This window comes from Homarus americanus, unplaced genomic scaffold (genome assembly GCF_018991925.1).
Source record: "Homarus americanus isolate GMGI-L3 unplaced genomic scaffold, GMGI_Hamer_2.0 scaffold30535, whole genome shotgun sequence".
Taxonomy (NCBI): domain Eukaryota; kingdom Metazoa; phylum Arthropoda; class Malacostraca; order Decapoda; family Nephropidae; genus Homarus; species Homarus americanus.
The window spans coordinates 11,507,922-11,520,505 of record NW_024732440.1 but is presented as its reverse complement, the minus strand read 5'-3'; the positions used below and the strand labels follow the sequence as shown (position 1 = coordinate 11,520,505).

General features: G+C 40.6%; 2 protein-coding genes across 3 annotated transcripts in view; both read left to right on the top strand.

Moving 5' to 3' along the window:
- Positions 1–7,648, top strand: part of LOC121868824 (single-stranded DNA-binding protein, mitochondrial-like) — a 33,296-nt gene extending 25,648 nt beyond the window's left edge. Inside the window, exon 3 of one of the 2 annotated variants that reach the window (XM_042369788.1) lies at positions 7,500–7,648. In XM_042369788.1, the coding sequence (XP_042225722.1) occupies positions 7,500–7,624 (125 nt within the window). In that variant the 3' untranslated portion in view covers positions 7,625–7,648. The remainder of the gene's footprint in view (positions 1–7,499) is intronic. The other variant, XM_042369789.1, reaches the window with a different exon arrangement.
- LOC121868823 (SUMO-activating enzyme subunit 1-like) overlaps positions 1–12,584 on the top strand; it is a 97,517-nt gene that overhangs the window by 56,301 nt on the left and 28,632 nt on the right. The gene's annotated exons all lie outside the window — the stretch shown is intronic.

The following is a 12,584-nucleotide window of genomic DNA, read 5'->3' as shown; positions in this document are numbered from 1 at the left end:
CCCAAAAAATACAGTTGAAAAACTTTTTGTAAAATGTACATTGTACATAAATGTACTACATTTTTTATATTTTGAGCAAAATATATGATGTTTATACAGTGATCCCCCGGTTAACGAACGCCTCGGTTAACGAACTGCCTTCCATAAGAATCTTCAATTCGGTTAACGAACAAAAATTCGGTTAACGAATTTCTTACGAACCGACCTCAACATGTTTTCGCTTGCACTGCCGGGCAACCAGCTTTAGTATCAGTCCGCCAATACATTAATCGGTTCTAGGGCTTAAATTCCTTACTATTTTAGTAAATATCAAGAAGTTTATACAGTCAACCCTCACTTTACGCGGTCCCACATTCCGCGTTTCCACGTTTACGCGGTGCCCTGCCAGAACCCAGGATGCTCACATTCCGCGGTGGGTGTACCCCTTTAGACGGTGAAGTATAATTTTTTTATTTAGCTCATAAAATTCATACAAATTATCCGGCCAGAATATAATTTACATTGCTGGAATTCTTACAATTTGAAGATCATTTTGAATATAAACATCATAGATTTTGCATTAGACATACAAATTTTAGATATAATGTTTACTCTTGAGTAAATATGTTATCTTTTGTGAAAAATATATGATATTTATATTCAAAATATTCCTGGTCTTACAAGGAATCCAGCAATGTCAATTATATTATCCTAACTTTAGTCTGATTTATTATTTATTAGTAAAAAGGTAAACAGTCTGGTATTCCCACACATTTATCTAGTAGGGACGTTGGTGGGGGGTGGGGGGGGAGAGAGGGAGGGACCGGCGACCGACCATCTGCTACCGTGTGGAGAATATTTTTTTTTTTATTAACTGAAGATTTTTATTTAAGCTCATAAAATTCATACAAATTACCCGGCCAGAATATAATTTACATTGCTGGAATTCTTACAAATTGATGATCATTTTGAATATAAACATCATATATTTTGCATTAGACATACAAATTTTAGATAAGATGTTTAATCTGAGTAAATATGTTATCTTTTGTGCAAAATATATGACGTTTATATTCAAAATATTCCTGGTCTTACAAGGAATCCAGCAATGTCAATTATATTATCCTAACTTTAATCTGAGGTATTATTTAATACAAAATGTTAAAATTTATTTTTTTCACCCACTCTTTCTCTTGAAGGGAGGATTGGTGGGGGGTGGGGAGGCTGGGACTGGACCGCTGCTGGTGAGTGGGGGTACTTTGATTGACAGATAGTGTCGCAGGAAGAATATTTTTTTACAACTGAAGATATTTGTTTTAGCCCTGCAAAATTCATAAATTACCCGGCCAGAATATACCTTTTACATTGCTGAATTCTTACAATTTGGTGATCATTTTGAATATAAACATCATATACATTTTGCATTGTGACATACAAATTTTATGTTATGTTAATCTATAACAAATATCTTTTGTGAAAAATATATAATATTGAGATTCAAAATATTCCTTATCTTACAAGGAATCCAGCAATGTCAATTATATTATCCTAATCTCAGCCGAGGTATTATTTATTACTATACCTGGTTTTCCCCCAAAAATTTCTCAGAGGGAAGAGCCAGCAGGTAGTGTGAGAAGAGGGGGAGGAGTCGGTCCATTATTTGAATGGGACATTAACTTGGCGCACTGTATTTCTCATTTCTCTTTTTAAGTATTAATTGTGTGCATGTACCATCATAAAATTAAGATGTTATTTTTACTAGAACATAGGTATTGTGTTGGAAAAAGTGAGTTTGGGGTCAGCTGGCCCTATTTCATTTAATCCCATATGTTATGTTATTCACTTTACAAGGTTACTTTCCGCTGCAATTCCTGTGGGTCATGCCAACTGCAAAGTGAGGGAAGCTGAATTTACTATTCAATAATTTTAAAAGCTTAATATTCCAATTTTTAGTCATTTAACAATTATTGAACAACATAATTGAAGGTAAAGTGACTAGTTTAATGCGCGCATCCAGCCTTCTAACACAGCAAACAGGCGCAGTCTCTGTTTTCACTGGAGGTAACATCTTGCTTGGAGACTCTTCAACTAAACGCTTTTTTTCTGTGTTTCCAAGCAAATTATTGGTCATTTGAAATTTATTTCTACATATTGATAATATATAGCGCAGTGCAGTGTTATTTTAAAGAAAAAATACTTTTGTCACAAATAAAGTTAACTTTGAAAACACGTAAGGACATTGTTTGAATCCAGCATGCCCAAGAGATCAAGAAAAGCCAGCTTTCTAATCCAAACCGACAGGAAGTCATAAAAAAAAAGAACAAGGCATTAAATCAAATGTGCTTAGCAAAGAATATGGCATGTCGACATCAACCTTGTCGACAATTCTTGCACAGAAAGACAAATTTAAAGAAGTGAAAGTGAGAGACAAATCTACAAGAGTGTTTAAAAGTAGATCCCAAATCGCAGAAACTGAGAGGTTACTTATCATCTGGATTAGGGAAAAACGGATGAAAGGTGATTCAGTTATTAGTGAATTCATTTGTGAAACAGCCAGGGAGATACATGAACATTTAAAGGCAGATCAACCTGGTTCTTCAGGCACAGAATTTGAAGATTTTCGGGCCAGCAAAGGCTGGTTCGAAAAATTTAAGAAAAGAAGTGACATTTTAAGTGTTGTTAGGCATGGTGAAGCTGCTAGTGCTGATAAAGAAGGGGCAGCAAAGTTTTTAGTTGAATTTAAAAAACTGATGGAAGAAGAAAATTATCTTCCACAGCAAGTGTTCAATGTGGACGAAACTGTGCTGTTCTGAAAAAAGATGCCCAAAAGAACATTAATCACCAAAGATGAAGCCTCTTTACCTGGGCATAAACCCATGAAAGACCGTCTCACTCTATTGCTTGGTGCCAATGTTTCAGGGGATTTCCGACTGAAGCCTATGCTTGTCTACCACTCTGAAAACCCCAGGGTGTTCAAGCAACAGAAAGTGGTGAGAACAAAACTTGGAGTTTATTGGAAGTCCAACCGTAAGGCATGGGTGAAAAGACAGCTCTTTAATGAATGGGCTGTTGAGGTGTTTTGCCCTTCTGTCAAGAGCTACCTAACCACCAATAAACTCCCTTTAAAGGTTGTTCTCCTCATGGATAATGCTCCTGGTCATGACCCTGACCCTGACCTTGCCAACAATTTGGAGTATCAATTTGACTTTGTGAAAGTGTTGTTTTTGCCTCCAAACACTACATCAATCGTACAGCCAATGGACCAGAATGTGATCAGCAACTTCAAGAAGTTGTACATGAAGAAAATGTTTAGGAGGTGTCATCAGGCAACTTCCACTGATCCTGAACTAACACTGAAACAGTTCTGGAAGACACAATTCAACATCCTGGAGGCTGTAAAATTGATTGTGTCATCATGGCAAGAAGTCTCCACTAGATCCCTCAATTCTTCATGGAAAGCACTGTGGCCATCAGTAGTCCATAATTTTGAGGGATTTGAGGAAGAAACAGAGTTGGACCAGGAGATTGTGTCCATTGGTCAGTCATTGGGCCTTGAAGTGGAGTTGGAGGATGTGGAAGAGCTTGTGATGTCTCATGAGGAGGAACTTACTCCTGATGACTTGAAGCAACTGGATGAGATGTTACAGGTAGAGGCTGACAGTGGTGAGGAGGAAATTGAAAGTGATGACCATATGTCAGCTAAACAGTTGAAAGATGTGATTTACCACTGGGAGAAGTTCAGGGAACTGGCTTCAAAGCACCCAGATGTGGAAAAAACTGAACTAACTTTGTGTCATGTTGAGGACTCAGTGGTCTCCTTCTTTAAACATAAGTTAATGGTGAGGAGGACACATGCCCCAAAGACCACAATTGACACTTTCTTCAGTAAAAGGCAGAGGGAAGAAGATGCTATCCCTCACCCTTCCACTTCAAGAAGGAGCGAGGATGTTCATGGTGGAGAATCTGTCAGTCCAGAGGTTCCTGACATTTTCATGGAAGGTGACTTTAGTCTGAGATATTATATGAAATAAACATAAAGAAATCACCAATCTTTTATCTTGAACACGAGGGTGGTGGGAAGGGGGGGGGAAGGAGGGAAGGGGGCGGGAGGTGAGGTTGTGGGGTGTGGGATATTTGGTTCACACTCAGGATGGGATGGAGAAAGGAAACTCACAATGTGCTCTCTGTATACATGTTGTATTGGATGTACAATGCAGCTTGGTGCTGGGAAGGCAGCATGGTTACAAGTGTAATGTAGAAAGAGCTGGTTGGTGAGAGTGCTCAGAGGAGGACAGCTTGTGGGTCGCCATGCTCGCCGGCGGGAGCGAGGGCCGCCAGGCAGTGGCGGAGGAGGTGGAGATGTTGCTGGCTGGTTGGTGTAGGTAGAAAGAGAGCGATCACCACGAGGTCAGATCTTAAATAGGGGGGGTTGGCGTGGCTTAGTAGTTGACCCCCACTCCGTGGGCGGCGCTGGTTGACCTAGACCACGAGGCATACACTGGGGAATTCATGGGGTCAGCTACGCAGCGGCAAACAGCGTTTGTAGGGGAGAAATCCACTACAATACTCCCTCCTTCCCTCCAGGCGGTGTCGGAGACTTGTTGTTTGCAGGGTTGCATGGCACATGTGAGGCAGAACGGGCGGTGCATGCCTCATGTGAGACAACGGCGATGGGGTGGATGAGCCGGTCGCTAGAGACAACTGTCTAGACACACAATATCTGTGGGAGTAGAGAGGGAGAAAAAGGGTGTGTGGAGGCGATGAATGTTGTGCTTCCCTCACGGCAGGTACAGAGTCGTCAGATGCGCCTGCTGGGGTGTGTGGGCCTGGGTCAGGAGGAGGGGCTGCGTCAGCAGAAACGGATGAGGGCTCGTGACAGCAGCTGGGTCCACGACAGCAGCAGGGTGCAGGACATTAGCAGGGAGTACCTGGGGGAGAAAAGAGGGGTGTGTGTGTCCGCACTCAGGAACAGAGGCCGCATCAAGGGCGGCAGGGGTTACTGCTGGGCCGGGGTCGGCGTCTGAGGCAGGACGGGTGTGCTGGGGTCGGTAGGACGTGGTGCTTAGGGCAGGAAGAGGAGCTGGTGTCTGCTTAGAGTAGCAGAGCTGCTCTAGGGTGTCTAACCTGCGGTGTAGAGACAGTAGCTGTAGAGCCGATGAGAGCTGCCTCTGCGTGGGTAAGCCAGTCTTCCATGTTGCTTGAAGACTGGGAGAGTGATCGGTTTCTCCTCCATCCTGTGTGAGTGCGTCACTCTGGGGTCACCATCTGTGGGGTAATGGTTTGTTGTTTCTCCTCCATCCTGTGTGAGTGCGTCACTCTGGGGTCACCATCTGTGGGGTACGTGACGTTTGGTTCGCACTCAGGATGGGATGGAGAAAGGAAACTCACAATGTGCTCTCTGTATACATATTGTATTGGATGTACAATGCAGCTTGGTGCTGGGAAGGCAGCATGGTTACAAGCGTGATGTAGAGAGACTTGGTTGGTGAGGATGCTCAGAGGAGGACAGCTTGTGGGTCGCCATGCTCGCCGGCGGGAGAGAGGGCCGCCAGGCAGCGGCGGAGGAGGAGCGAGGGCCGCCAGGCAGCGGCGGAGGTGGTGGTGTTGCTTGCTGCGGCTGTAGCTAGAAGAAGAGAGAGGTCACCACAAGGTCAGGTCTTATATAGCGGGGGTAGGCGTGGCTTAGTAATTGAGCCCCGCTCCGTGGGCGGCGCTGGTTGACCTAGACCACGAGGCATATACACTGGGGAATTTGCGGGGTCGGCTACTCAGCGACAAACAGCGTCTGTAGGGGAGAAATTCACTACAAGGTGACAGAATGTCTGGCATTTATTTGAGATAAGATTTGACAGTTGGCGCTGAAGGCCTGCCTGCGTGTTTATTTATCATTACTTAAGAGTGACTAAGCTCTTCTCATAATTTTCCATCCAAATGACCTGGGTGAATATAATTACATTGGAGGGATTCTTGTAAGAAGTAATTTATTTGAATGTTTTTTTTTTCCAATTTAAATTTTAATTGTTTATTCCTTGGTAGAGGAAGCTGGACCCTAGTGCTGTCACTTGGTACCCCTGTACCATAACACCAGAAGCAACTGGCCAGTGTCACAAGTATATACAGTACAGTACAGTCATCCCTTGGTTATCGCGCCTAATTGGGACCCCGCCGATAACGAAAGTACAGAACCTATTGGATTTATTCTAATTGGTTCAGGCACCCAAGACCCAACCCCAAGTTTCCCATTTTACGACCATTTAGACCCACTAAATATATATATAATGTTATGGTAAATATCATAAACACACATAGGCATGGCTAGGTTTATTACAAAGTGATGAAAAGGGTACGCTTAATACTGTAGTCCACTAAACATGAAGCTATGCTTTTTTTATTTGGTCCCCCGTCATACGAGTCCGTTTTCTCTCACATCAGGACGCCTGAGTCCTCCGTTTTCTCTCTTAATCTTGAGTGCACCAGAAACTTTACTATTTTTAGTAATGCCACAGAATTTGAAATTGCAACCCGAATTGCAACTTGCAATTGTTGAGGCAACTAGATATGTCTGATTACAGCAAATGCATTATTGTCAATTTGTAGGTGAAAGATTTTTTCCTCAATTGATGTAGGTTAACATTTCACCTGTAGGCAAATGCTTAGAAAAGCCTAAGTAAGGAAGCATATTCCTTTTTATCGTCAATAGATGTAGGTTAACATTTCACCTGTAGGCACATGCTTAGAAAAGCCTAAGTAAGGAAGCATGTTCCTTTAACACATAATATCTGACCAGTATGGGGAGGATCATCGTATCTCCATCAGGGGGTCGTGGAGTGGTGGTCCAGCAGGCGTCACGTGTTTTTTTGTGGGGGGGGGGAGTTTGGGGGCCACGGACGTATATGCGATCGGACGTTGTTCGGTCGGACGTTAACCGGTGCATGACTGTATTTGAAGGATATTTGCATAATACTTAATTATCATTAACTGTATTTACTGAAATACATGTATATACAGGCAAACATATGTTTACCACTCACAATCACTATTACTACAAATGGACGAGTTCATTTGTAAATTTTCACACCCTACTATGTCAAGGTTGCCAGGTACAGTTTCACCCAAAAGTTCGTTAACTCTCCCAGCCAGCTATTGCTGCACTGCCTGCTTCAGATGTATGAACTTAAGTCTGTTACCTCGAACTTTTAGATTCATTCATATCGGTTTCATGTTCTGGTTGGTACCCAGATAGTTTCAAACATCTGTAGCAGCAGTGCAGCAATAGCTGGCTGGGAGTCAATGAACTTTTGGGTGAGAATGTACCACCAGCCAGTCACTGGGCATGTATCAGGTTCGTTTGTTGCCAACTGTATCTACAGCACTAATGACAAGTTCAGATAAGTAAAGGTACTTACCTGTAAGTTTTGTATGCCCTGTGACCTATTTCATTCCTTTAAACTGGAAGTAGAATAAGATGGATTAATTAAGATATAAAGATAAATAGACTAATGATCAGTTTCTTATTTCAGCAGTGAACCAGGTATTGCTCTTAGGAAGAGTGGGAGTCAACCCAGAGAAACGTGGCTCAGAGCAGCATCCAGTGGTGACCTTCTCCATGGCCACCCACACAAACTACCGCAAGGGAGATGGTTAGTAAACAACATTCATTTTGAGGTACAGTAGTTTGTGGGTTTTAGCAGGCCTCTACCAAAAACTGATAATGCTAACACATTTCATACATATTTTTAACTCAATGAGAACTAGATTATTTTAATGTAGTAGTAAAACTGTACTTTTAAAGTTCAGGAAATATCCATGTTCATGACCCAACACTAAATAACCAAATTCTAGCACAGTAAATGAGTTTTCAGTCAATAGTTTTTGTCCAGTCAAATTATGACAAAATAGGGATCAACTTCAAGCAAATTGCAATAGTAATTATTTGGGTATATTTATTAGCTACAATATCCAATCTCTGGAATTTGGTCATTTTAAACAGCAATAATAAGTAGAGTCTTAGGTCATAGTTTGTGTATGCCAAAATTCGGGTACCCAGGCAGTCCCCTACTTACAAACATAATTGGTTCCGGAGGTCTGTTCGTAAGTACAAATTCCCTTCTATCACTTGCAAACAATGTGTTAAATATGAAAAATACCTGATGTACAATGAAAGACAAAATTCGTGTTGTGAAATTTGGTGAAATCATATGCTGAAAGGCTAAGCTTTTGGTGCGCTCTGCCTTGTGGTAGGGGGCTCTCATAATGTTTCATGAGTTATATTTCATTTCGGACAAAACCGCAACACGACTTCCGTCTTTGATTGTACAGCACAGTACTCCATCATACGACATTAATTTTGATCCTCCACCATAAACACAAAAAAAGTTTCCATGTCATCATGCAATTTTTCTCTTCTTACTTATGATGGTTGATTACAGAGGCAAGAACATTTTACATGCTCCATAATTCTTTCTTTGTCCTATATAGTAAACCCTAGCCATTCACAGGGGATAGGTTCCAAGAAATGGTGAGAATAGGCAAAACTGCGCATAGCAATTTTTACTACCATAGTGCATTATTGTATACCCATACCAAACAAGTGACCAGGCACGACAATACTCATCTCCTCTTTTAACTTATCTAATAATAAAACTTTCTTTGTCAGAGTCATCACTGACTTGTACCTTTTACATTTCACTCCACTAGCATCACTAGAACTGACACTAAGCAGTCTTTTAGGGGCCATTTCACACAGAAACACTGAAGTTTTGAGAGTACAACCCGAGATGCTGCATGGGGTGACTTGTTGTGCTGCGGGAAAAGGCTTGCAAGCTAGCCACCATCTGCTTACCGCGAATCGTCAAAAGGCAAGGGTCTACTGTACAATCGTACCAACAGACGAACGATTCAGTTCGAAAGCACGAGCCACACTTGTCATCTTATCACCCCCTTTCACTTGTTTTATTATCGCCACTTTTGTTTCCATTGTAATTGTGTGTCTTTTCTTACTCACTCTCATCAAAAGCACTACCTATATGCTTTTTGGACATATTGGGCGTCAATAATGTTTGTAAAAGCCACAAAAGCTAACTATCACTGCCGTAATGCTGTGAACGAGACAACAACTAAAATGGCTGCTGCTTGGAAGGGAATGCTGGGAGTAGTGCACTAATGCCTTCTATTGAACGTCGGTAGAACTAACAACTCTTCTGATTTCACACCAAATGAAAAATTTAACCAGACAGACAGGTTTGTTCATATGTGTGAAAGTTCGTAAGTTGAAACTTCATAAGTGGAGGAGATGTTTGTCGCACGCTGCCATTTCTATGGCTCCACACACATAGTATGTGTGGAGGCATTGAGCTCTAATTGCATCACCAACTGGCCACCCACCTGCAAACCCCGATGTGACGTCATGGCATTCAGTATACACACACGCCTTGGAGTCAGCTGGGTGTCTGCCAGGCGGAACTGTATGGCAATGCACAGAGGATGGTTTGAGTGTAGAAGGAGCTGTATTTTGTACAATCAACAACAAATTTTTCTGCACCTTTATGGTGTTATGCAATATGACACACCGGACCAAGAATTCTGAACAACACTCATTTACGCGGGAGATTCCTGTTAGTATTAACTATATGTGATATAAAAAATACATCATGCTGGTTATACAATGCATCACACAACCAGAAATACCAACCTTACAAAATTAACATGGCCTTGGTCAGTGATCGTTGCAAAGGCCATCAGACCTAGGGGTGCAGAACGTTTTTTTTTTGCCGGCTGTACATAAAATATGTGCTATTGTATTTTATGATATACTGTTTATAAATTTTATTGTTAATCATAGTAATTTTTGTAAACAAGGTGGTAATAGTGTCATTGGTGGCAGACACGTGAATGAATTACTTCAGCTACGTTCTGATTGTTGACCAATTATTAGAATTTTTACTCAATTCCCCAAAGGGGACAAAGTTCAGATACCTGGAAGATCTAGATACTGTAGTTGGAATTAGAATAAGAAGAATTTCACTATAAATCAGATGGTCGATGACATTGGACTAACTGTAAAAGTGGAGCTGTTCTGGTTACAGTGGCCTGACATGAATAGGGGAGGTTGTTGGGTGTTACTGGGATCAGTACTGTGGGAGGGAACCGAATGTTAACAGGGGGTGCTGAATATTAATTCTAGTGTCCTAGATACTCTGTGATGCAAGGGGGTGAGAAGGAAAAAAAAGGTGTGGCACACACGAGAGAACTTACTAACTAACCTTGGAAGTTGGAGTGTATACCAGGAGATGCGCATCTGCCAATGGTCAGTCACAAAATTGCAAATAGCCTGGCAGACAGCTGAATTTTGATCAAAAAAATTGAAAAAAGGGTTACTAATAATTTTACATAGTGAATTCGCAAATATCGAGTTCACACATACAGCATGCCCTGACAATTCACTGATTTTTAATTCGCAGTCCTTAATTATTCGCGAATGACACCCTGAATGAACCCAAGAATGTCTGCGGATAGTTTTAAAGTTGCCTGCATTTTCGCAGCCAGGACAGGGAGCCATTCATTCTAGAGTTAGTAAGTTCTTTTACCTGTATTGTATATGTGTGTGTAGACACACACACAAAACACATACAAATAAATAATACAGTGGTCCCTCGGTTAATGAGCAGAATTCGTTCTAGAATGTTGCTCGTTAACCAAAATTTTTTTTAACCGAAACCATTGTTTCAATGGGTTTGTTGGTAATTGGTTCCAGCTCACCGAAAATTGCCTAAAGTCAACAAAAAAGGTAGTAAAGTACACTTACTTTGAGGTGTGTATGTAGAAGGCTCCTGGATGATGATGATGATGATGATGATGGGAATTAGAATGGGGGTGGAGGAGAAAGGAGAAGAGAAGGCATTGGGGTGGAAGAGAAGTCACCCCATGGCGCCATTTCACCCATAAAATTTTGGTTCACTTGGTGTAATTCAAGATTATTTTCTTTAAATCAACACTGCACTGCATTATATATTGTCAATATGTAAAATAAATTTCAAAATGACCAATAATTTCACTGGAAACACAGAAAAAAAGCATTTATGTTGAAGAGAGTCTGAAGCAAGATGTTACCTCCACTGAAAAGACACAGAGACTGACGCCTGTATGGTGTGTTGACAGACTGTTTGGCGAGCTAAAAACTAGTTTCCCTGTATTTAAATTACCGTATATACTCGTCTATAACCCCCTTCGTATATAGGTCGACCCCGATTTTTTGACCAAGAAATTGTTAATTTATGATATTCCTCGTTTATAGGTCGACCCAAGTTTTTGAGGGTAAAGGAACAACAAAACCTTCAGAGAAACACTACGTCCTATAAACTTGTTTACCATTTATTATTACGACACTTTACACTGAAACACGGGTAGTTTCAACAAAAATATTGTATATTTCCATTCAAGTATTTATTCAAGTCAATTAGGAGGGAATATTATTGTAATACAATAGTTTTTTTTACTGAAAACCATTCGAAAAGCGATTACGGTAACATATTTTGAACGAAAGAAAGCAAAAGTCATTGTTTTCGTCACAATTTTATCCCACTTTCCACTGTAATACATACGTCATTTCAGCAAAAAATATTACATTTCCGAAAATGTATTATATCAAGCACAGTATGAATAGAATATCACTAATATAACAGTATTTTAACCGAAAACTAATAAAAAAACGAGTAACATATCTTGAACATCGGAAGGTTTGGTAAAGTCTTTTGTTTTCATGTAGTTTATCCTAATTTACATTGAAATACATCACGTTTCAGCAAAACTACTATTTATTTCTGAGAATATGGAAATATAATATTTTTGCTGAAATGACGTACGTATTATAGTGGAAAGTGGGATAAAATCGTGACAAAAACAATGACTCGCTTTCTTTCGTTGAAAAGATGTTACCGTAATCGCCTTTCGAATGGTTTTCAGTTAAAAACTGTTGTATTACAATAATATTCTATCCTAATTCACTTGTGATATAACAGTTTTTTAACTGAAAACGATTCGAAAAACACGTGTACCGTTTAGCTGATACGGCAGAGCCCTGGTCGTGGAGGCTTTGTGTTTGCATCGGCTCTTCTTAAGCAGCTTTTAATTTTAGCGTACGTTGAAATTGTGTTTACCGGTATATTCTTATTTTCTTGCTTCTTATTTTCCAGAAATATGACAAGTTTGTATATAATACAATGTTACGGTACTTTTAATTTACAAGTATTCATTTTTAAAAATACAGAAGACACCAAACAAATACCAGTACTACGGTTATTTGCGTGACTCTCCCTCCAAAAAAGACCAAACAGCTGGTACTCTCTCCCTCAGCCCTACCAAAAATAGCCCAATGACATCTTTCTTGTTTATTCTCTTCCAATTTCTCACTTTAACTGGTATTTTTTACTTCATATTGCCAACATCAGATAAACTACAGTAATTGAGGTTAGACACTGTTATAAATTTGATTACCAGGTCCTGGCAGGTGCCGTTAGAACCACCTGACCCTACCAACAGTGTTGCAAGTCAGACAGCATTTTTTTAATCATCCATGTGCACGAGAAAGGATGGATGGATGAAGGCGG